Source organism: Mesitornis unicolor, unplaced genomic scaffold, assembly GCF_000695765.1.
Source record: "Mesitornis unicolor isolate BGI_N332 unplaced genomic scaffold, ASM69576v1 scaffold2046, whole genome shotgun sequence".
In the NCBI taxonomy this organism is placed as follows: domain Eukaryota; kingdom Metazoa; phylum Chordata; class Aves; order Mesitornithiformes; family Mesitornithidae; genus Mesitornis; species Mesitornis unicolor.
The window spans coordinates 21,080-46,999 of NW_010192830.1; the positions used below are offsets into that span (position 1 = coordinate 21,080).

Here is a 25,920-nt window from a genome sequence, read left to right on the forward strand (position 1 = left end):
TTTCTAACAGTTTGGGATTTTCAGATTTGGTGCTGTTTGGTGCCTCTTGGCACTAGTAACAAGCTAAGGAGCAATTTGTAGCTACCTGTTGATAGCAAACTGTTTGAAATATGTTTCCTGTTGGATGATTTTGCTTTCAGTAACTGCATTCTGCAGCTTTGTATTAAGGTGCTGTTTGGTTACAAAATTAGAGAAATTGAAAAGAAGTTTGTTAGTTTGTTTTTAAGACTGAACACATTTATGTATGTGTTCAGAAGATTTCTAAGGGTGTTCTATTGCTATAAAATGATAATTTTACTTAGCTGCTAGATGGAGATGTTATTAATTGAAATTTCTCAGTAATTGTGTATATAACTTTGAATCTTTTAATTAAAAAATTAACAATTATAATCTGTAATGAATACTTTTTATTTACATTGTAGCTATCCAGAAAGAGACCAACTGCAAACTATTTATAGTGCCTACTTGGAACCTGTACTACAGAAAAACCTAAAGAATCACCCTGTTTGGGGTTCTTTACCAAAAATACATCAGCTAGCAGGATCTATGGTTCAAGTATATGAACAGGTATGGAAGTGTAATTTCTTTTTTCAAAGAGAGAGAGAATTCAGATTTATTTTTTTAAATAATTAGCTTTTGATATTAACAAGAAAATAAAAAGTTTTATCAATATTAAAATTCAAGTTTATATCTTTTTTGTAACGTTATTATCAATCTTAGAGCTACTTATGTGCAGAGAATCCTAGGTATTAGAGTGAAACCAAGTAAACAGTAAGTGCTCTAGCTTTCCTACAGATTTTTGTATGATTTTGGTAAGCATCTTAACCCATCTGTGCTTTTAGTTCCTGATTTATAAAACGTGGATAGTAGTGTTTTCCTACTTAATGGGTGAAGAGACAGTTTACTTCAAAGATTGCTATGTGCTCAGATGTTATGAATTCTGTTATGAATAGAGAAGAGAGGTGTAAGGGTGGAGTCCTTTACACATGTCAGAGACTACCTATTAAAATTGTACACTGTTATAAATAGGTGTTTTAGACACACAAGTTTATATTATTCTCCCACTTAAAATTTCACAGACTTCTGTCTAGCAAAACACTTAAGCACTTGTTTTCCTTAATCATGTACATAGCCTCCCTGGAGTAGGTACTGTGAAGATGTAGGTGCATACACACTTGGGACATACAGTAAGCATTTAGACAGAACCACGATATAAAAACAGTCTTTATGACTGGAATGTAAGTATAGTCACTGACTAGCATGCACCTTTTAGCAGGAGTTTCATATGATATTATCATGTATACTAAGAAATATAAGTTTAAATGTCATCACACTAGGACCATATAACTGATGAAGACAGTTATTCTTTGAATTAAAGATATAGTTGTAAATTCAAATATCGTCTTTGGGGGAAGAGTTAGTATTTTTGTAAGCAGTCTTTTGTAGTGACTGAGTGCCACTGATTAGGTAGTTTTTTATTACAGTTTTATATTTACTCTGCATTTTACATTGCTTCTAAAAAATTGTGTGTTTTGTCTAATAATACTACACTGAGAGTCCTAGGTGACATATGCATTTGTTTGCATCAAAAAAGAATACAGCCAAAATGTTCTAATTATGATAAAATCTTTTGTGGTCAGAAAACAACATTAAAACAATTCACCTCTCACCTTCCAAAAAACCTAAAGAATGCATTAATGAAGTACCTAAATATACAAACTCAATAGGTAACAATTTTATCTGGTGTTTTAGAAAGAATTAAAGCTACATTTCCAAGTGCTTTATGTTTTAAAACATCACTCTTTTTTCTTCCTCCCTTAACTTCCGTTTTTAGGTACGAGCGAAATTCACAGTTGATGATCACAGTCATTATCTTTTTACACCATGTATTCTTACTCAGTGGGTTCTTGCTTTATTCAGATATGATTTAGCAGATGGTAAGTCACTTCTTTGGTTTTCATTGATAAAGCAGTTCTAAAAAGGCCTAAATTGTTATTGATGTAAGTCTTACTACATGCAACTCGTTCACCTAAAAAAATTTAAAAAACTTGTTTAATTTTATCTTGTAATGATCCATTACAAATAATAATATTCAAAGATATTAAAAAGCATTTCATAATGTTTACTTTTTCTCTTATTTCTTCCTAACTGGTGCTCTCCCGCTGGTACGTAAATTCACTTACTCCTTTTCAATTTCATATTTTGAAATGGAAAATTTGAGAAATGTAAGATTTATTTTAAATATTTAAAGTTAAATCTCTCCTTAAATTGTGTAGGATCATCGATACAAACTGCAGACCATGTATTGGAAATTGTTGCTTACGAAGCACATCGTTTGTTCCGTGACAAAATTGTTGGCAGGAAAGAACTCCATGTATTTGATAATATTTTAATGAAAGTGTTTCAAGGTGACTGGGGCTCAGAAGTTCTGGACAATGTAGCAGGTAAACCATTTGAAGCGTACTACACAAACTAGAAATATTTGTTTAGGAACTGCCTAATCAAATCAGTCTGATCAAGTCAATGTATGAGCTGAGCACCTAAACTTTCAAATGTTTCCTTTTATTCTCACAGATATCTTCTATGTAACTTGGGGAGCTTGTCAAGAGGCATTTATCGCACAAGGACAGGCACTACCACCACATGGGAGGCCACTTGGCAAACTAAATGCAACAGACCTGAAGGATATTATTCAAAAAGTGAGACAAGATTAAAAAATATACACAGCAAGGATTCACAGCAATTATTCTAGACTTTTTTGCAAGAAGTAACATGCTAGCACCAGGTTTAGGGTGAGGTCCGCTGCTTGTTCAAGGAATCATCTTTTGTATTTGGTCAAGTGAGGGAAGGTTTGTGATGCTATGTGGCAGGCAGTAGGAAGTATTATGTAGCAAGGTTATTTTAACAAAAGGGCATCGGTCACATTTGCCAGTGATTTACAACAGTTTGATGAATAATATTTTGGGAAACAGTGATGTGCATTTATGTCTGTGTATTATTTGAGCACCAAAGTGTTTTATTAAATGTTTACTTTCTTAATTTCTAATTTGCTAATGTATTTTTTTGTTTTAAGAAAGAAAAATGTAATGTTTTGAGATTTGGCATCTTTTAAACAGTAAAGTACAAAAAATGAGCTTGATGAGGAATGGGAACTGCAAACATGTTAGCTCTGCTAGGCTGACTGATTTTCAGGATGATAGCTTTGAGATCATCTCCCATTAGTAGTAGTGTTTGCTGGACTGCTCTTGTAGATAGGAAGCTACTCCCTCTCCCTAATTGCCAATTTGTGACCAATAGTCTCTGCGGGAAATGATGAAGTTCAATAGCCTCAGCAATCATAGCTTCATTTTTTGTGGTTTTGGGGTTTTTTGTCAGGTTTTTGTTTGTTTTCTTTTTTTTTTCTTCTGACTACACAATTTCATTGGGCTTCAAAGATAAGGTTTTATTAAGTATAACAAGGACAGAATTTAATCTTAGGATCTGTTACTATGCACTTCTAAGTTATGCTAATATTAATTAATCTTTAGTCAGAGACACAGTTCAGACTTTGTTCTGCTCCATTATTTAATTTTAATTAATTCAGTGGTAGATTTCTGTTTCAATATACCAAAGACTTCTAGAGTATCCTGGTGCTGGAAGTAATGTGATCTGTTCATTGTATGCAAGATATCTTAAGTTGTGTCACATAAATAATTTGTAATGAATTCCAGCATGGTCTCCTAAGCCATCACCCCTTCTTTTCTAAACTTGTAAATGTTGCATGATTTCATATCTTACTGCTTTTATTAATTATTACTGAATGCATTTCTTTTTTTTCTTAGGGTATTATTCATTATGGGCGAGACAAAAAAGAGACAGAGATTTTACTGTTCCAAGAAGTCCTCAGTTTTGTGTCTAAAGTGGACAGAGTGCTAAGTTTTCCTGGAGGATCACTTCTTTTGGCAGGACGGAGTGGTGTAGGTCGTCGAACCATTACTTCTTTAGTTAGTCATATGCATGGAGCTGTTCTGATTACTCCCAAAATTTCCAGAGGCTATGAGCTGAAGCAGTTCAAAAGTGATCTTAAATATGTAAGTCCTCAAGTGTTTTCCATTTTGTAGTGTTCATAGAATCACAGAATCATAAAATGGTTCAGGTTGGAAGGGACCTTAAAGCTCATCCAGTCCAACCCCCCTGGACACCTCCCACCAGCCCAGGCTGCTCAAAGCCCTGTCCAACCTGGCCTTGAACACTGCCAGGAAGGGGGCATCCACAGCTTCCCTGGGCAACCTGTGCCAGTGTCTCACCACCCTCACAGTAAAGAATTTCTTCCTAATATCTAGTGTTGTAAGTGTGTGTTAAAAAAAAAAATTAAAAAAAATTGGAAGGACGCAGAAGTATTGTGTGAAGAGACAGATTAAGAAAAGAAAAAATATCAACTTTTTTAGAAGTTCTCACTGTCTAGATATGTATACTGTTCTTTGTAGTAATTACCTGAAATTCTACTTTTTTTGCATACCAAAGCTGTTTCTATGAGTGTGGTTGACTTTACAAATTCTAAATTTATGTGAATATTGGAATGGTTTATTTCATGTCTATATTTTCAGATTTGTATCTGTTTTTATTTTCTGTCTCTGCTGTGATCTGTGAGTTTATAGGATAGTAGCTGAATCAAGTAAAATTTTAGTGATTGATGAAAGTGTACATGTTGCTTAAATACAAATGCAAACCTTGAATCAGGAGTTTCCCAGTACCTTCAGCAATGCTAAAGAAAATTCTAGAGCTAAACTCACAGAAAAGAGCGATACAACTTGATAATTGAATCACTTCTGGAGCACAAATATACTCTATGAAAGAGTCTGTTTTAATTATTGTTTTCATTTTCAAGCTGTGCATCTAGATAGATTGTTCTTTATATTTGATCTCTCATGTAAATGAATCACCTAATAATCTTTTGTAAATATATGATAATGTAGATACTGTGGAGAGAATATGTATGTAATATAAATATAATCAAGGAAAGATTATTGTTCGCTTATGAACAATAGATATATTCCATACACTGAGATTTAAATGTCTTCCTTGCTTCTAGGTGATGGAGCTTGCAGGCATTGAAGCACAGCAGGTGGTATTGCTGCTCGAAGACTATCAGTTTGTTCAATCCACATTCCTTGAGATGATCAACAGTTTACTGTCTTCAGGTGAGAAGTCCAAAAAGATTATGGTACTACTTTTGCCACACAGATTTAGCTCAATGAGGCAGAGTTAGATGATGTTTTCTAACTTTATACCCAGACCAGAAGTGTTAGTTAGCTTTCTACACTGTTCTAAGCTAGAGTGTCTGTACATGAGAAATTGAAGTTCTTAAATCTTTAACTTACTCTGCAGTATGAGTGCTTTCACTTCCTCAAAGTTGCAAGTTAAGTTACTTGTTTCAAAAGTGTTCTTTGTAATAGTGTAACAACAAAATTATGTTTCCTACTCTACAGCCTCCCTTTTCTAATAAAATTGGAAATTAAAAGGTGTCCCAATATTTTACTAGGTTGTATAGACTGAGTTCTTTACTTAAATGAATACCAGCAAAGCTAACTTTTCTGAAAGTAATGAGATTATAAATAACAAATAACAAAAGTGGCTTTATTCTGTTTTCTAGCTTTGTTCCTCAGAGAGATCATTGAAGGACTGAGTCTAACTTACTAATTTCTTTTGGAAATGCAGTAGTTTAAGAGCTGATTGATAAGAGCACCAGATTTTCCTGTCTCCCAGGTGCAAATCCAAGTCTCCTTACAGTATCAGATTCCCATTTTTCAGGGTTAAAGCTCTATGTCTGAGGACCTAGACAACCTATCTTTTCTGACATGTGATAAAGTCTGATTTTATTTGTTTTGTACGCAGCATTTTGTATGCAATCTTTGGTAGATTTGAATGAGTTTTTGAAGTATATTTCAGTAATATAAACAAAGTAGGCTTTTTAAATTAAATGCAATCATTATAATCTGGTTTGTTGTTTTCATTATGTATTGGACAGAATGATGAAGTACATGGGATGATACTCATGAAAGTATGGGGATGAATACTGCCATATTCAAATTCTATATACAGAGGATTCAAGGCAATCCTTCAAAGAAATTTGGAAAATTATAGTTTATTTGGTCTCACATTTTAATTTCATCCTTGAAATAGGAGAAGTTCCTGGGCTATATAAAATAGAAGAATTAGAAGCATTGCTATCTCCTCTTAAGGATCAAGCTTCACAAGATGGATTCACTGGACCAGTTTTCAGCTATTTCACATACCGTATGTAAACAGAATTATAAGTTATGATTTATTACAAAATTGCAAAAGTGGTATAACAGTGGACAAATAATTTCTAATTTGGTCCTTGTTTTGTGTGCATTTTCAACTTTCAGGTAGGTATTAAAAAACAAACAGGAATAATGATTACAGTGTGGTATCTGGGGGTACAGAACCCTCAGGTTAAAATTCATTCTCTCTGAAATTCTTTGTCTATGAATGTTCTATAACGCTATTAAGAAATCTCTTGTTGAAAGTAATTAGAAGCAAGAAGCTTTTGTCCCTATAATTTTCAGGTTTATTTAGCTTATATATCTAGTAACAGAGTTGCCTTCTATTTGTCAATTATACCTACAAATCACTTTGGATTCTGAGTAATCATAAGCAACTTTAAAGATAGATTTAAAGTAATCATAGGCAAGTTTAAAGACTGATTTCTTAATTGTTTGTGTTTCTTCCTTTGATCAACAAGAAGATTAAATAGTTTACAAATAAATAGAAGAATGTGACTGAAAGAATACAGATGTTGACAGTCAAACTCAAGGGCCCTGGAACAACTTCTAATTGGTTCTATCAGTATATATTGATAATAATTAGGACTAGTGCTATCTATTTAAATGCTGTCAGCTCTTCTAAATTAAAAAATACACTGAAATAGACATAATACATATATTAAGTTAATTTTAGTTCTGTTTATAAACATTCCTATCCTAGTATGATGGAGTCCAATATTATCTTTTTACAGAAATTACCTTGTGATAGGTATTTGAAGAATAGTACATTATATTGTATTTGCAATAAATCTACCATCATGTAGTGAGGTTGTTATTTACTGAATATTTAATATGTTGGATTTTCTTAGGGATTCAACAAAATCTGCATGTTGTCATCATCATGGATTCTACAAATTTAAATTTCGCAATAAACTGTGAAAGTAATCCAGCACTGTACAAGAAATGTCAAGTTTTGTGGATGGAAACCTGGTCAGAAAACAGTATGAAAAGGGTAAATTGCATTAATTAAAAACTGTGACTTGTTTAGATTAGTATCTCCAAAAATAACTGAGCTTTGGTGAATAAGATCAAAATATTTAAAATTGTGAAGGAATAGTTGTCACTGTGCTTATTTAATCCATTTTTGCATTCCTACAAAGACAGAAAATTTTGCAGAACAGTTAAGTAATATTAGCATTGTTATTTTACTGGTAACATTATGTTTTGTTCTCTTGGTGGTCTGACTTGAACAAAATACTGACTACTATGACTCTGATCAAACACAGCATTTAAGAACAAAATACAGACTGCAAGCAAAATCTTAAAGCCAACTATGCTGATGGTATCTGCTGTTACTATTGTGCTTAACAGCTAGTTTAAAAATAAGTTCATTATGTGTGTACAAGCTGCTATAGATCTAAGATTGCACCGTAAACCTTATGTTATTCTGAAGTGTTTTGCTTGGTAGTGTGGAGTCAGTGTGTGCTTTTTAGGATCAAAATCTGCTTATTTCAGGAAGTTCACAGTGTAAGTCTGAGAGAGAGATATATTACTTCTGTATGTTAAGAGATTGCCAAATCCACTACCCTGATAGGGGCCAGGATGCTTCATTGCCCCAGCTTGTAATAGTGGTGAAGTTGAGCCTGTATTCCCTGTGGACACACACACAAACACACATATACAGCACATATATACGTGTCTGTCACATAGAACAGCACAAACAGAAACCCCCTGCACAAACGCAAACAGCACCGTTGGCATCATCTTGTTCCCCTCTGAGTGATCACAATGAAAGACCATTAGTGGGAAATATGTGCAACTGTTTCCTGTTGAATTGTATGTCTTTTTACATCTTTGACATTTAAGAAGTTTTAAGACTTATCAGAGAATTGGTTGCTCCTTCTTACAGGCAGGAAAAGCTCCTCTGCTTGAGTCAATAGGAAGTTATCAGTGACAGGGAAGGGCAGAATTGTTCTTTTTAATGCTATAAATATTCTGTAAATACCTTTTTCTGAATAAAGCTATCATATTCAGTCTTTTCAAATGAGAAACTAGATTGAACATTTGTTTTTTTAACTCAAATTTTCATTGTTCGAAACTTTCATACAATAAGATATTGTTAACTTTTTTAGATACCTGAAATGCTACTGTATGATTCAGATGAACAAGAAAAGACTGGAAAAGCACATAAGGGACTTAACAAAAAACATACAGGTAATATTTAGGTAGACCAACTAGTTGTTATTACTTATTATTGAATACTTATTCAATCCTGTTGTGGGCATGGGTAGTAGCATAGATAATTTGAATATGTTTTTGCCAGCATGTTCATAGACTTTAGTGTTGTTCACATGGCAGGCATTTTGCACAAGGGAACACTACTCTGGAACATACATCCTGGATGATCAAACCCAGTCGCTTCTGTCACAAGCAATCACTATGTATATTCTATTTTATAAACTGATTAAGCTGCATCTTGTTTTGTTCTGTGTCTCCATTCTATATGGATGTTATGTCACAACCTCAAAATTTGATGTTTTGAGAGTTTTTTACTCTATATGTTTTCATTATTCTTCTCCTAGACCTGCTCACTTTACTTCAATAATTCTTTGTCTCCAATAACTAATTTCTTGTAAGTAATTCCCCTTTTCGGAATATTTTTTTAATAATAAAACTTTGAATATAACCATTTTAAATATAGGATATCAAACATAATCTAGGAGACCAGTGCCAGCACTTATTTGCATAATACTACTTTTAGCTACTTTATAAAAAGTATGGATCTAAGTAGTACTTAGAAGTTATGGAGCCAAGAAAGTATAAAATGGTAAGTGGTTCACCTGGGGTTTCTTCTTTTGTATTGCTTTTCAGTAGGCATTCCAGCCCATCAGAATAATGGCCAAATTTAGGATTTAGCATTCACGCTACCATCCATCGTTATCCTAGATCATGGCACTTAATCTGGGCCTAGGTACTTATTAAAGGGATTCATTTATATATTTATATGTTTTAGGAATATTTTTCTTTTGTAGGTTAGTACAATTTATTTTACAGTATCTTCAGGCTTCTTTTGAGAAACTGTTCAACAAACTGAAGGACCCGTAATGTTCAGATAATCATTTTAGTCTACTTGTCATCAGAGACAAGGGAGAAAACAAAAACACATGGTCTTCCTTTCTAAAAAAGTCCAAGTATTTTCAAATTCAGTTTCTGTGGACATAAAGTTTCTTTTATGATTAGCCCTTAATAATCTGCAATTAATTTTGCTTTATTTTCCAAACATCAATGAAATATTTTACAACTCTGAAACAATTTTGGTGTATTTCTTTCTGAGGAATATGTATTTCAAATGTAATTACATGTTGTTTCCTTGAGAGTACTTTGAAAAACAGTATATTCTTTGTAATATTTTGAATGTCCTTAATTCATATATCAAAAAACATACTCTGTTGCTCTTCCTTAGTTATTTTAATGTGAGATAAGAATGAGCATGTTGTTATCTGTGTAAAAAATTATTTTGTACAGGTGATTCTGATTTTCTGAATTCATTTCTGGCAATCCATGAATCTTGTAAAATGTATGGAGCAACGCCGAGCAGGTATATGACATTTCTTCATACATACAGTACCATCAATAACAGTAAAAGAAGAGAGCTAATAAAAAGGCAAAACCACTTGCAGGTATGTATTTGAAACATTTTTAACATACAACTTTTCAAAATACTCTCACATTTGGAAAACCCTTGTGTATTAGTGGGCTGTAGCTGCTAACATAGTTGTGCGAGGTGTCCTCTTCGCATATGCTCATGCTGTGGTTTCAGAAGAGGAATAGTATGAATCTTAATGCACGTCGCTTTTCAAATGCCTGTGATTCTTGTTTTCATTAGTATTTTTCCTCAAGAAGGTATCATACTGGGTAAGTTTTCCTGAAAGATTAAAAAGTATTTGAAAGCACTTAAAATTTCTTCACTTGTATATATTGGAATTGCAGCACATCATCTGCTTGTATAAATTTTCCCCATCTTCCACCCTTTTCTTTATATCTCTACAGCAACTTCCTGCTTTGTGTGATTCTTGTTATCTTTAACCTCATGGTGCTCTTGTGTAGCTCCTTTCTTGTGATTTTTTTTCCCATTTTATGTTTTGGGATTGATTTCAAATTCCTCTTCCATGCATCAAACCTTTACACAGTACTTGACCAAATGCAGTTCATCTCACAGTCACTTTACTCCTGTTCTGTATACACAACATGCTTATTTCTGAAGTTCATTTGTTATCTTTCCAGACATACTTCCTTCTCTCCTCCCTCTCCCCAGTGTATTTCTGGAAATATCTGTATGATCCTTTAGGACGTGTAGCTTTTGTCTTTACCCTTCTCCCTTCCCTTTCAGCTGCTTTTCTCAGTGACCGTGGCTGCTATTCTGAAACCAAACTTGGAAAGCAGAATTTCTTCTTAAAGCACCTGTCAAAACCAAATTACTTCCTTACCTTGTATTGTACACTGCTTTTGTTCTGCCTGCCAATATTTTTCCATCACTGTAATAAGCAATTTAGGAAGATTTACATTTGTAATGATAGAAATTGCTTTTTTATTTATTTAGAAAGTAGCGATGGTTTGTTTGTGACAAACACTGATTTACTTGTTAAATGCTCTTGTTAAATAAAAGTAATAATTTACATGCAAATTAGAGATCTGTATCCTAAATCAAAACATCTTCCAAGTAATGTTTTATTTTCTTTCAATATATCTTGAAATAATTCTATTATCTGATTAAAATAGGGTAATTAATTTAGAAAGTGTGAATAAAGAAGATAGATGATCTTAAGCCTAATTGAAGCCTTGTTTTATGTACATCTATGTTCTTTGGAGAATGTACAAATATGTAGAAATGGGATAATCAAATTTGTTTCAATTTATTTAATTTTTGTAGATTTGCTTTTAGAGGAGACATGGAGTTAATATCAGTTAACTGCTATTGAATTAATGTGAGAAAGATTACGTACTAGTTGCTGTTCCATTGAAAGTTTGAAATTTTGAGAATTTTGTTGTAATTATAGATCATACAGTGACACATCTAGAAGTGTCAAATCTTATTTTTGTGTTAAATAATGCAAAAAAAAAATCTCAAGAAAATGTGGAATAAATTAAAAAGTTAAGAATTTTAGTGTACATCACTCTTAGTTTGTGCATATTATTTGTAATAAACCTTCATTTAAATCTGTTTAAAATCCATAGCTAAATAACTGCTTCTTATAAACTTTTATAGGCAGGTGTTTCAAAGCTGAATGAAGCTAAAGACTTGGTGGATGAACTGAACAGAAAAGCTGGAGAACAAAGCATTTTACTTAAAGCAAAGCAGGATGAGGCTGATGCTGCCCTTCATGAAATTACAGTGTCTATGCAGGTGTGGTATGCAATCACATCAAAAGTGAAAAAAAAGAAAAATAGACTCGCAGCAGGACGGAGATTATGTAATTTGAATCATATTTGAACTGATTGAGTAGGAAGAGATCGGTGCAAGTTTTGCACCTGGGCAGTATTTACTGCTGTAGTTTAGTCTGAAATTTTCTTTAGAACTTCGTAAATCCAAACCGGTCCATTTTATAATGCTTATTACAGATAAAAACTTTAAACAAAGTACTGACAAATAGCACTATTTTAAGTAACAAATGCTAGGAATTAAATTTGTGGACTGTTAGAAAGTATGTATTTCATGAGGTCCAGTCGTCTGAAGTTAACCTCAAAGAAGGTTAAACAATACCTTTTTATTCTTCAGCTCAGAGGTAGACCTTCTGTTTTTTGAGGACCTAATTGTCTTTAGTAGTGTTTTCTCAATTAAGTAAAATAATTGTGCAAAAAATATATATCTACGTTGATACTTCCAGGAATCATAAATGTAGGATAAACCCTAATGAATCTGCTGTCACTGCACTAGTTTTTTTTGTCACTGGCTTAGTCTGATTGATCTGTAGCAAAAAAAAAATAAAGCAGCTCAATGAGAAAGACATTCTCTATATGCAGTAAAGTAGATGCCTGTTCTTTCTAGTTCACAATGCTTTAAAGGTGCATTACTTTCTCATTTTTTTAAGTCTGCTTCTGTTGGAAATTTTTAATACCTTTAGGCTCTATCTGCCTACTGTACATGAATTTGAATAATGATTATTGGCTTGGTATGTTCACTGCTGACCTCAAAGAATTTATTATGTCATTTTCCCTGGTTTCTGTTTTAAATCTGTGTCTGCTGTTATCCATTAGGGTTATAGGTTGTGTGGGTAGCACATATTATTACATTATAGGACAAAATCAAAGAATATGCCAACAGCAATGCAACATGGGCCCACTGACATCAGAAAAATTGTAGTAGAATTCTGATTATTTAGATAAGTATAAAGTATAGGTGCCCTTTAATATTTTAATGTCACTTGAAAAGTTCTAGTTTATGTAAGAGAAAAGGCTTTAATACATACAGACTTCTAATCTTCTTTCAGAGCAGGGCTTTTGACCTACAACTTAAATTTAAAGTTTTCTTATTCAGAGCTATCATTCAGTATGTGTATATTTGCATGAAATGTATAATCTAGTTTTATGCAGCTAATGTTTTATGAATTTGAATATAATCTTCAATGACATGCTGGTCTGCAAGTTGAGTTAAGTGCTCAGAAAGATTAATAATAATATCAAGGTGTTCTCTGCTTATATACAGCTGTTACCTTCTGCTACATGTTCAACTCGGCTTGACGATTGCTTATTATAATAAAGTGTTGTATATTGGGAAAATGTAAAGTGTAGGCTTTGTATCTCTTAGATGAGCCAAGCCTAGGATACTAGTCTTTTATGCATCTATCCTCAGTTATTTGTTTTGTAACTGGCATTGGTAGTCCCTGTTTGGTTTGCTGTTTTGTTTTGGTTGGTTTTTTTTGTTGACTTCAGGATGTGCAAGGTCCTTTATATTGTAATTTTATATACTAGGTTTTTATTGTAGTACTGAAATGCTTAGGAGTCCTGGAGATGTCTAAGAGCTGCTGTCTGCTGTGTGGTAGGCATAGTACAAATCCAGGAAAAAAAAAAATGTAAACCCAAACAGCTTACTATATATGTGTAGGACATAAGACAGTGTAGTAAGAATGTTACAGAAGCTGTCACTCCTATTGTTTTGGAGAGGTACTGATAAGGAATTAAAAATCAGAAGCAAGGAGAAAAAGGCTCATAATGAACTTTAAAAATAGAGGAACAGATCTTGTTTGTGGTAAAGAAAGGGAATGAGACACAGTAAAAGCAAAAGTTGCTCATTCCATATAGTTTAGTTATCTAGTTAACCTGCCTAGTATCAATTCGTCTCTGATATTTTATTGTAATTGGAACAGTGCAAATTATATCGTAATTAACACTAAAATAGATGAGAGACCTACAGGAATAAAATCTGTTTAAATTTGAAAACAAAAGGCATGCTTTTTTTGTGTGTTTTTTTTTTTTTTTACAGAGTGCTAGTGAGCAAAAAACAGAAATGGAAAAAATAAAACAGCGGATAGCAGAAGAGGCTGCAGAAATAGAAGAAAGAAAAAGAAAAATTGATGATGAACTAAAAGTGGTTCAGGTAAGAGCTGATAAGGAAAAGTAATATTTTGCAATTTGATTTTATTTGACTTAAGTGCTGCCATGCAAAATGAATCTACAAAATTTATTCCTGCAATTCTTAAGTTTTAGTCTAAATTATTTTGATATTAAAACTTTTATGCATTAGAAAAAGTATTCTGTTTGACAGATTTAGTTTGTCATTTTGGCATTTCTGTTCTATTAGATCTTAATTATAGGAAGAATTTTCAGGCCAAACTTCACTTCCAGTTGCTGTTTCTATGCTGCTATGGGCTACAGCTGAGGTCTGCAGATTTCATGGAATGTTTTAAAATTACTAATATCTTACATAGACCACTTGCATTAGTCTGCCTTGGTCAGGCTGGTAATATCATAGGGCTTAGTACTTTTAGCTGAATGGAAATTTCCAGTTCTTACTAAACTCTGAAAATTACAGTTCAGGAAGGCCAAGTGCAAAGTCTTGCACATGGGTTGGGACAATCGCAAGCACAAATACAGGCTGGGCAGAGAACTAATTGAGAGCAGCCCTGAGGAGAAGGACTTGGGGATGTGGATTGATGAGAAGTTCAACATGAGCTGGAAACGTGCGCTCGCAGCCCAGAAAGCCAACTGTATCCTGGGCTGCATCAAAAGAAGCGTGACCAGTAGAGCGAGGGAGGTGATTCTGCCCCTCTACTCCACTCTTGTGTGACCCCACCTGGAGTAATGCATCCAGCTCTAGGGCCTCCAACATATGAGGGAAATGGACCTGTTGGACTGAGTCCAGAGGAGGGCCACGAAAGATGATCAGAGGGCTGGAGCACCTCCCCTTTGAGGACAGGCTGAGAGAGTTGGGACTGTTCAGCCTGGAGAAGAGAAGGCTCCGCAGAGACCTTATTGTGACCTTCCAGTTCCTGAAGGGGTTCTACAAGAAAGCTGGGGAGGGACTTTTTACAAGAGTGGGTAGTGACAAGACAAGGTATAATGGTTTCAAATTGAAAAAGAATAGATTTAGATTAGATATTAGGAAGAAGTTTTTTCCTCTGAGAGTAGTGAGACACTGGCACAGGTGGCCCAGGGAAGCTGTGGATGCCCCCTCCCTGGAAGCATTCAAGTTCAGGTTGGGTGGGGCTATGAGCAACCTGGTCTGGTGGAAGGTGTCCCTGCCCATGGCAGGGTGCTTGGACTGGATGATCTTTAAGGTCCTTTCCAACATAAACTATTCTATGATTCCATATTCTAATGGCACTATACCAAACTGCTTGTTCAAGAGGCCGTACAGCAGTTAAGCATCATTTTTGGGGAGAGGTTTGTGTGTTCATTGATTTTAGTCTCTGTTTTTCATTCCATCCATTTTAATATTGTACTAAAGAATAAGGGAAAAGTACAGCAACTTAATTTTTTTTTCCTTTTAAATATCATATGTGACAAGGAATTATATTTTTTTATTCAAAGTGACACAGAATTGCAGGATTAGGGTAAATCCCTTCCTGTGGTCTTTGATAAATATGAAGTCTGTGCAAGGTGTGCAGAGTCTTTTGTGATAATATTTCGCTTTCTTCTGTTTCCTTATAATTTTGTTGCTTTGTTCGTAATTGCAAAGGCTGTCTGGATTTGTTTAGCTATTGAAAATAGAAAGCTTCTGTGACCTGAATATATTTTTACAAAGATATCCTCAGGCATGCCTATAAATAGTAATTAGCATAATTATTAAAACATACCTGAATTATGATGAAAGAGAAAACAAACATGATTGATACTAATATCTGTAAAATGTTTATGAATTGCAGTGCTGAATGAAAAGTTAGGGAAGTTGGGATTAATATGCTGGTTTTTATGGAAATGTATTTTTTACTTAATGAACATATGGCAGTTTTTTAGTAACTTGTGCACATGAATATGCATCAATATCAGTTGGTTAGGTAGTAAAATATGTAAAAAGAACAAAAAAAAAGGAAAAATGAAATGGCAAATGTTCAGTTTCTTGTATCCTCATCTCTTTTTTTAACGTGTCTTTATGTTTTAAGCCACTGGTTGATGAAGCTAAATTAGCAGTTGGAAATATAAAGCCCGAGTCTTTGTCAGAAATCCGGTCACTACGGATGCCCCCTGACATAATCAGAGACATACTAGAAGGAGTTTTACGGCTGATGGGGATTTTTGATACATCGTGGGTGAGCATGAAGAGGTGAGGATTTCATTTAAGCTTTCAGCTTAAACAGTAATTTATTGGCTTGGCCAAAAGTAATCCATCATTTTTTTAAATGGATGGACATACATGCTTTGAAATGTAACTAACTTCATTTTTAACAGCAAATGCTTTCTGTAACTTGACAGCTGACAGTTCAAGCTTGTTTTAGGAAAAAAAGTGCATGATTTTTTTAACCATTATTTATTTGGCATTGATTTCAAAATGGAAAATCAAAAGAAATATTTTCGTATCTTGCTGTGCAAACTCATAAAAAGTTATGGGACATATATGGTAAAGATGCCTTAAAACTACAGCAGTGTCAGAATGGGTTTGCTGAAATTTTGGTCCAGGGATTTTTATGTTAAAGATACACCACACTCAGGAAGGTCAGTCAAAGTTGATAGTAAAATAGAGGCATTGATCGAATGCAGTGGCATTTAACGACACAAGAGACTGCTGATAATCTTAACATTCTGAAATTGAGTGTTAAAAACCATTTAAAACCACTTGGATATGTTAGGAAGCTTGATATTTGGCTACCACATGAGCTCAAAGAAATGAATCTCACTAAGCATGTTGCCATCTGTGATTCTGTCTTTCCTCTCTTGAGGAAAACAGTGCATTTTTGAAACATATAACAGGCAATGGAAAATGGATTGTCTACAAAAACAACAAAGAAATGAGATTCTGAAGCAAGTGTGATGACCCAGCTCAAAGCACTTCAAAAGCAGATACTCACCAAAGGAAGGTTATGCTGTCAGTCTGGTAGGATTGCCAAGGTATTGTGTATTTTACATTGCTTCCAAGGAACCAAACCATTAATTTGGACATGTACTTTGTCAACTGGATAAATGAAATGATACCATCAAACAGAAGTGTCCAGAATTGGTGAATTGCAAAGGTGTTGTGTTTCTCCATGATAGCACTAGACCACATACTGGTCACTTGTCAAAAGTTGTTGCAGCTTGGATCAGGTGTGTTACCACATCCACCCTATTTGCCAGACCTGGCACCATCAGAGTACTTTTGTTTTGTTCTTTAAAAGATGCCTTGAATGGTAAAACCTTCACTGCTGATGAGGATATCAAATCATTCTTGGAACTTTTTTTCTGAAAGACTTTTTTGAGCACAGAATCATAAAGTTGCCTGAAAGATAGATGGAGGAAATTGAACAAAATGGACAATATATTGTTTAATAAAGTTTTAGTTTCCCATGAAAAAACCTTTCATTTACCCAAAAAAAAGTTGATTACTTTTTGGCCAACCCAATACAATGTGAAATGCTTTCTATTATATTCAGGAATAATGTGTGTGCAGAATTCTTCGGTTTCATAGGAAATAACTTCTTTAACATTTATTTCTTCTTGACTTAGTTATTTAATTATTTTTACAGTTTCTTGGCCAAAAGAGGTGTGAGGGAGGACATCGCAACCTTTGATGCCCGTAATATTCCACAAGAAATACGAGAGAGTGTTGAAGAACTTCTTTCTAAAAACAGAACATCTTTTGATCCAAAGGTGATTCCTGATTGCATTACATAAAATAAAAAGACAAAAAGAAAAAAAATGCAAAAAGACATGATTGTCTTATTTGCCAACATATTTTTTTAGAATGAGCTTAAAGTAGAGAAAAAGTGATGAATTCTGCTTAGAGAATTGTCAGTATAAAGAGATAAAAGTGTAGCAGAGATTACTTTCTTGTGTACTGCCTCTAACCAACCGTGAGAATTTTGTTGATGGCTGAGGAGCGGCGGGATGAGGAGTCCTCAGAGATTTTTGTCACTGGTATAAATTAGAACCCAGATCAAGGAATTGTAACTGACTCCTTGTGGCCTCCTTGTAGCAGTAAGAGTCTAAAAAAGGGGGACTAGTCATGATTAAATGTATGGGTGATCTTTGAGAACAGATTTGACAGCAGTTACAAGGAATTCTTAAATACTAGTTCCTTATTTTTAAAAGGAAAGTTGTAGTTCCCTGAGAAGGAACATAGTAATAAATTATGCATTAATTTAAAACTTCTTCACTTCAGTGAAGGTTTGTAGTTGTAAAGATAGCCATTATTTTTTGTACAGATTGATGTCCTACAATAATCTCTTAGTAACAATTTAAAAGTTTAGTTCAGTAGAGGAGCTGGGTAATTGGTATATTTAAGTTGATAACTTTTAAAACTGTTGCAGTTAATTGTCCTGTATTTAACTCATCTACGTTACACTTCAAGGACTTTCTTGTGTTACTGTTTTTTTCAGAATGCTAAACGAGCCAGTGCTGCGGCTGCTCCATTAGCAGCTTGGGTGAACGCCAATGTCCAGTATTCCCATGTCCTAGAACGGATTCAGCCTTTGGAAAAAGAAAAGGCTGGCTTGGAAGCGTAAGTTAGAATGTTCTGAATTCCAGTGGTGGTTGGTGAAACTAAAGCTATCAATAAGGAATTGAATTTTATTATAAACTAAAGATATAAGAAACCATACTTCATCCTAGGTAATAAAATGTTCATGCTGAGACAGAAAAAGTAAGTGGGCAGTATTTTGTTTTTCCTGGAGGCTATACCTTGGGTATATTTTGGCCAATCACAAGTTACTTGTCTCAGCTGTAGTTTGTCAGGGAGAAATGAACATCACAGATATGCTTCAAATGTACTCTGTCAGTGAAACCCATGCTATTTAAAAAGATGTATAATTCCTCTTTTTTCAGTCATGTACCAAGCATTATCAGTTTTTCCTTAGGATCAAAAAGATACGACACAGTCTTATGACTGTCTATAACCTTTGGAATCTATACTAATTTTTTTGCCAGGTCTTAAAATTCTGTGTTGGAAGAATTTGTTCTGATCTTTAATTCATTTGAATGGAGTGTTTAGTTTCCATTTTTTAAAGCTATGTGATGAGAAGTATTCAAAACTTTTACATGTGAAAACAGGTTTTTTTAATGTAAATCACAAGGAAGAACTGTCTCTGAACTATCTAAAAAGTCTAAATGACTTTCCTCTTACATTTACTCTTTTTTTTCCTTTGGATCCATAGTCTTAAAATAAATGTTACATTTTTGTAGTAATCTCAAGAAAACTGAAAGCAGAAAACAGAAGTTAGAAGATCTTCTGAACTCTGTTGATCAAAAAGTATCAGAACTGAAAGATAAGTAAGTTTGGTTTGTTTATTTGAAGTTATAAATAAAAACATGCATTTCATGATATGAATAATGAAATTTATCTAACCAAATATATCTCCCTGCTCTGCAAGATATTTACATTGGGAGTAGCGATAATTAGACTATCTGTACACTTAGTGGAGATAAATACTGTTAGAATACAGTTCATCTCATCGATCGGATGAAATGCTCATTACAAGTACCTGCTTTTCCCTACTGACTGTGTTGGAAGCCTTCAGTGTAGATGTAGGTGTCAAAGATGAGCACTGTGTCTCTTACCTTTTAAATTTAAGAGGACTTTAATGTCTCCTTAGGACTTTGGAAATATTCTTATACAAGACTTCTGAGCACAGCTTGAATAAAGGCAGCTCCGTTTCTTGTAGGATGGCCTACTTTTCTGACAGCTTAGCTTGCTGTCTCCTTTTTTTCTTAGCATCCCATCAAGTATGTGACTCTCAGTGGCATAGAAATTGCTGTGGTAAACCTTTATACTTTATCCAAATTCAGTTTAATCCAAGTCTTTTAGTTCAATGTTTCTATTATGTAGTTAGTATCGGAAATTCTTTACAACCTGACATGTGCATATTACTAAAAGTCGTGTTTTATAGCCTGCAAAAAAATGGAGAATTTTTCTTGTCTTTCAGCTATATAGTGATGTCCTAGATGATCTAGATACTATATATTACATTAAATATATTACTTTTAAAAGGTGGATTATTAAATGCATTTATTATTTTAATTAAATATTATTTAAGCTAATTAGATAGGAAATATTACAAAATCATATCTAAACCTTTCCTGTTGTTTGGAACTTGTTCTTACTCCATAGTATTTTACAAAATAGAGTTCTGTATATTGAACTGTGATCATCTGTGCGAATTTGCAGTATTCTCCTTTAAAGGTTTCATAGATTAAATTTATCAAGGTGTTACAAATATATAGTGTGGCATTGAGCCTGCTATTGTCCTTTCTAAGTGCACAACAAAATTTAACACAGTCACTAAAATCAAGTCAGGCTGTTTAAGTAGGAGAATGAATGTTTTTCAGACATTATAGTCTGCATTACAAATGTGTTTTTAGATCTCACCTGTGCATCTGTCTAAATTTTATTAGTTAAAAGTCTAACAAGCTCACTTGCCAATTAGAAGAAGAAAGTATAAATAAGAATTGTAGTGGTGTTCTATGTGAACAAGAGAGGAATTAATTACAAATTCAGTCAGTTAAACTGCCTTGAAAATAAGTGTCCATAACAGTCATAGCAATTACAAACAGTATCTATTTTACAGGTTCCAGACTAGAACAACAGAAGCAGCAAAACTTGAAGCAGAACTAAGTAAAGCTCAGAAAACATTGAAAGCTGCAGAAGCACTGATAAATCAACTTGAGAGGGAACACAAAAGATGGAGCAACCAGGTTAGTGAAAATTTTCATAAATATATCTTACAGCTGATAATCTGAAAATACAATTCTTGCACTGTTTGGAGAATGTTATTGCCATTCCGTGTGTCCTAAATGTACATTTATTTGATTTCTCATTAGAAATAAAAGCTTTTCTTGCTTCTGAAGCTTCCTTTTACTTCACTGTACAAGTTACCTTACCTATATCACAAAGCTACAGAATGTGTAAAAAAGCACCCAGTATTTAATGTAGAACATAGAATTCTTTGACATTTTTCAGTCACAATATTAATGTAATTGTTATGATGGCTGAACATGTCAGCAGTTGGACCCTCCAAGCTGAGATACAATCCAAAGGGACAGATTTTGAGAAAGCATTAAACAATAACAGTCTTATATCTCCTTTGTGGCATTGATGCTGGAAATGCAAATGCAGACCTACCCAAAATGTTAGGTTGATTTTGAAGTCTTCACTTATGTGTTTGAAACTTTTCTGCTTCTAAAGTAGGGAGAGTGAGCATATCTTATTTGCTCAAATGATATATTTGAGAGAAACTGGCAAGCTTTGGACACACAGGCCCTTCTTCAATCTGAAACAGAAAGGAAAATTTCAAGATATATGCAAGCTGAAAATAGCTGTCACCTCCAGAAAGTGCTACCAAGCTTTCTCTGGTATCGTAAAATAAAAAAAAAATCTTTCTGCTGAGGGACGTGGTCCTCTCTCTCCTTTGACACTGAAAAAAGCCTAAGCGATTAGACTAAATGCCTGCATTTTGAAGAACCGAAGTTAGTTACATGAACCATCCCCATAGGTTTAACAGCATAATAGAAAGAAATGGGACATTTTCCTCTGAAAGCAGGTTTACAGCTATTTCATCTGCTTTTGTAAGAATTGTGTATGTTTAAACCCCAGAGTTTAAATGCTTCTAAAAGTGCTTCCTTACACTTTTTCACTCTGGTAGATTCACCCTGTCTTTAGAAAGTTCAGACTATGTATTAATGGTAATGTGGTATTAATGGTAATGTAGTAATGGTCCTGTTTAACATCCTTATCAATGACCTGGATGAGGAGATTGAGTGCTCCCTCAGCAAGTTTGCAGATGACACTAAGTTGGGAGGGAGTGTTCGTCTGCCTGAGGGTAGGAAGGCTCTGCAGAGGGACCTGGATAGCCTGAATCAGTGGGGTGAGGCCAACTGTATGAGCTTCAACAAGACCAAGTGCCGGGTCCTGCACTTCAGTCGCAAAACCCCCATGCAGCGCTACAGACTTGGGGCTGAGTGGCTGGAAAGCTGCCAGGCAGAAAAGGACCTGGGGGTGTTGGTGGACAGCAGGATGACCATGAGCCAGCAATGTGCCCTTGTGGCCAAGAAGGCCAATGGCATCCTGGGGTGGATCAGAAGGGGTGTGGTTCTAGGTTGAGAGAGGTTCTCCTCCCCCTCTACTCTGCCCTGGTGAGGCCACATCTGGAATATTGTGTCCAGTTCTGGGCCCCTCAGTTCAAGGAGGACAGGGAATTGCTTGAAAGAGTCCAGCACAGAGCCACAAAGATGACTGAGGGAGTGGAGCATCTCCTTTATGAGGAGCGGCTGAGGGAGCTGGGTCTCTTTAGCTTGGAGAAGAGGAGACTGAGGGGTGATCTCATTAATGTTTATAAATATTTAAAGGGCGAGTGTCAGGAGGAAGGAGCCAGGCTCTTCTCAGTGATAACAAATGATAAGACAAAGGAAAATCACAGAATCACAGAACGTTAGGGATTGGAAGGGACCTCAAAAGTTCATCTAGTCCAGTCCCCCTGCCAGAGCAGGAACACCTAGATGAGGTTACACAGGAAGGCATCCAGGCGGGTGCAAACTGGAGCATAGAAGGTTCAGCCTGAACGTAAGGAAAAACTTTTTCCCTGTGAGGGTGACAGAGCACTGGACCAGGCTGCCCAGAGAGGTTGTGGAGTCTCCTTCTCTGGAGACATTCAAAACGCGCCTGGACGCGTTCCTCTGCAACCTGGTCTAGGTGATCCTGCTCTGGCAGGGGGATTGGACTGGATGATCTTTTGAGGTCCCTTCCAACTCCTAATATTCTGTTATTCTGTGATTCTGTGAAGAATCACATACACATAGCATACAGAAGTATGCTATAGACCAAGCTGACAGATATATTAGTCAGTAACTCATCCCATAATGAGGAAGGTGAAAAAGCATTATTCATCTCTTTTTAAAATTAGGAGGGAGTAATAAAAAGTTGCTTTTTTTGTTTGTGTATCAGCTTTTGTTTTCTTAATAGCAGTTTGATTAAAGTAAAAAAGTGACAGTACTTTCAAGCCAGTTATGACAGTCATATATTATTTTGATATGCGGTATTTTTCTCCAAAATGTTGGAACATTTCAAAGCAGACATGATGTAATGCAGAGGAATTATTTTAAGGTATATGATACATGTATTTTATCATGTAAGTCTGCAGTGAATCACATTGTTGAGTGTAATAGATTTATATAGTATTTAGTATCTGTATACATATTCTAAGTGGTACTCACTAGCTGACTGTGACAGGTCACATATTTCCTGTTTTCCTTACTATAGTACTATTTACCTGGTTGCTGATAAGTGACAAAGTGAACTGTTCATCAGATTCATAGATTTTTAGTAGCTAAAAAAGAAATATATGTCTATCCTCTAGCCCAGAGCTAAGAGTAACTTTTCCCATGCTTTTGTGTGTGTGTGTGTTGCTGTGAGTTAGCTAGGTATGGATAACTTTAATGCAAGAAGAAGAAAGACTGTCTCAACTATATTCTCAATGGCAGACAAATTTAATTCTAATGTTTCAGTATCTGATAAGAAATATTAACATAGTCTTTGTTTGCAGTATAACTATACATTCTGGTGTTTGTTTTTTTTTTTGAAGGTGTCAGAGATAACAGATGAACTGACTACGTTGCCTAAAAGAGCTCAGTTAGCAGCTGCATTTATTACCTACCTTTCTGCTGCTCCTGAAGATCAGAGGAAAACCAGCGTGGATGAATGGACCAGATCAGCAGGCCTTGAAAGTAATTGTGTTTGTGTGTGTGTGTGTGTGTGTGTGTGTCTCTTGATCTGTGTGTCTGTGTAAGAAATTAAGCTTGATTGAAGAAGTGAGAAATACCAGTAAGTTCTAATGAACCTTCTCAATTGTCTTGGTGTTCCTAAATGAAAAGTGACAAAATTTTCTTACTCTGGAGACATTCAGAACCTGCCTGGACATGTTCCTATGTGATTTTTCTCGGTGATTCTGCTCTAGCAGGCGGGTTGGATTAGATGATCTTCAGAGGTCCCTTCCAACCGCTGCCATTCTGTGATTCGGCGATTCTGTGAAACAGACTATTTCTTAGGAATATTCTAATGATTATTAAGATTATAAATACTTATAATTTCTTAAGATTTAGCTCCATAGTCCTTGCTTTTAAAGAAAAGATTACCTGAATGAATGTATTCACATTAACTGTTGTAAATTTGCCAATGCATTTTGAATGCTCCTGATTTTTCAATAATAATTTTTATCTATGTGTGTTAATAACACCATTAAATATCTTTTACAACATCAGCTAGTTAATAGCAGTAAGTTCAAGCAACAAAACAAAAAATTTAAGCAAAATCTACAGACTTGCACTGTGTTAGATAATCTCCACTGTATATAGAGTGGTAAGTGCTTAAGAACTATGCAGACTATAAATACTTGCACAAACTTACACTCTCTCATTTATCAGAATTCAATTTACGGCGGTTCCTGTGTACAGAAAGTGAGGAGTTAATTTGGAAAGGTGAAGGTTTACCTTCAGATGACCTTTCAGTAGAAAATGCTCTTGTCGTCTTGCAGGTAAATTGTTTTTTGGGTTTTTTTTGGTCTTGTCTTGAAAGTATTTAAATTTCTACAAATTTCAGTAACATGGCATCTTTCCAGAATTCTGAACAAATTCATTTGCATTGTTTTATTAGCACCACAGAACACACAGAGAGGAACAAATACTTATGTAGCTTTGGGTATTCTGAAGCAAAAGGAAAATTGCAGTAAAAGAAAATACATGTTTTTCTTCTTTGCTTTTACAGTTTTCTTCAAGATGTCAAACAGACAAAACCTGGTATTGGTCTATTCAGGCTTAAAGTGTGAATAGTAATTAACACCAGTAGAATCAGTGGAAAATTATGTGCTGTATATGTTCATTTTTACATATCATTTCTAATACTTTTTTCTCAGAAAAAGGAAAAGGCTATATGCATATACTTTATATACATATAAAATATCTAGATTTTAAACCCTCAGATTTCATCAGATTAGTTCTGTGATATAGGATATAAAATGCAATCCACTGAAGGCCAGTAGCTAATAATACTTGAGAAAACAATGATAATACTATGCTTATAATCATGATTCAGTTTTATCATGTAGCTTTATATAGATATATAAGAAATATACATATGCAATTGTACAATTATCTACATAATATTGTAGTTATAATGTAATTATTTACTAGATCTGCTAAAAGTAAAGATTTAATGCCATGAGGAGGATTTGCATTTGCCATAGGTAGTTTGCTTGGATGGTTGATGATTCTTTCAATTGAGTTACAAGCTTTTCTCCAATTTAAATTTATCTTCCTTTAGCATCTTAGTATTACATCTAGTTAATCCTTTCTCAGTTTGATTAAAAACCTCTTTAATAAATACCGTTTTGTACCCTTAAATCGACTTACATGCTATAATCAAATCTCACTTTCATCTTTTTCCTTAGTTGAATAGATTGAGTTCTTAAAAATCTCACTGTGCATGAAGAGCTTTTTCAAGCCCTCCCTCAGCTCAAATACTTTTCTTTGTGTACAGTTCTTTTTCAGCATACTTTTAAAACTGGAATTGGACACAGTATTTTACCAATGTAATTTACAATACAGTTTTCAAACTTCAGTTCTCACCATCTTTTGATGCTTGGATGTTGTCTGTATTTCTCATCTTTCAGTTTGAGATCTCTGTAGTTACTCAGCTCGGAATAGTAAGGCTCAGAATCTAAAAAAATCCCCACCTAAACCTAAAATTGTTCTTCTGTCAGACTGAACCAAAGAATTGCTGAAAATACATGTTTAAACCCTTAGCAAGTTTGATGATGACAAGAAACTGGGAGGAGTGGTTGATACACCAGAGTGTCACACTGCCACCCAGGGGTCCTTGAGAGGAGAAATGGGCTGACAGGAACTTCATGAAGTTCAACGAGAGGAACTGCAAAATCCTGCACCTGAGGAAGATCAGCTCTATGTACCAACATGTGCTGGGGCCACCCAGCTGCAAAGCAGCTTTGCAGAAAAGGCCCTGGTTGTCGTGGGGGATTTTAAC

The 25,920-nt window shown here is 34.6% G+C and overlaps 1 protein-coding gene across 1 annotated transcript in view; it reads left to right on the forward strand.

Moving 5' to 3' along the window:
* Window positions 1–24,415, forward strand: part of DYNC2H1 (dynein, cytoplasmic 2, heavy chain 1) — a gene marked incomplete at both ends in the record, with an annotated part of 44,546 nt that extends 20,131 nt beyond the window's left edge. Inside the window, 19 exons of the mRNA XM_010187236.1 lie at window positions 423–567; window positions 1,835–1,937; window positions 2,277–2,444; window positions 2,575–2,699; window positions 3,822–4,070; window positions 5,072–5,180; window positions 6,163–6,276; window positions 7,136–7,278; window positions 8,399–8,480; window positions 9,792–9,946; window positions 11,533–11,670; window positions 13,747–13,860; window positions 15,866–16,026; window positions 17,423–17,546; window positions 18,275–18,396; window positions 19,077–19,163; window positions 20,459–20,585; window positions 23,468–23,609; window positions 24,306–24,415. Of these exons, the coding sequence (XP_010185538.1) occupies window positions 423–567; window positions 1,835–1,937; window positions 2,277–2,444; window positions 2,575–2,699; window positions 3,822–4,070; window positions 5,072–5,180; window positions 6,163–6,276; window positions 7,136–7,278; window positions 8,399–8,480; window positions 9,792–9,946; window positions 11,533–11,670; window positions 13,747–13,860; window positions 15,866–16,026; window positions 17,423–17,546; window positions 18,275–18,396; window positions 19,077–19,163; window positions 20,459–20,585; window positions 23,468–23,609; window positions 24,306–24,415 (2,518 nt within the window). The remainder of the gene's footprint in view (window positions 1–422; window positions 568–1,834; window positions 1,938–2,276; window positions 2,445–2,574; window positions 2,700–3,821; window positions 4,071–5,071; window positions 5,181–6,162; window positions 6,277–7,135; window positions 7,279–8,398; window positions 8,481–9,791; window positions 9,947–11,532; window positions 11,671–13,746; window positions 13,861–15,865; window positions 16,027–17,422; window positions 17,547–18,274; window positions 18,397–19,076; window positions 19,164–20,458; window positions 20,586–23,467; window positions 23,610–24,305) is intronic.
* Between the last annotated feature and the right edge of the window lie 1,505 nt (window positions 24,416–25,920).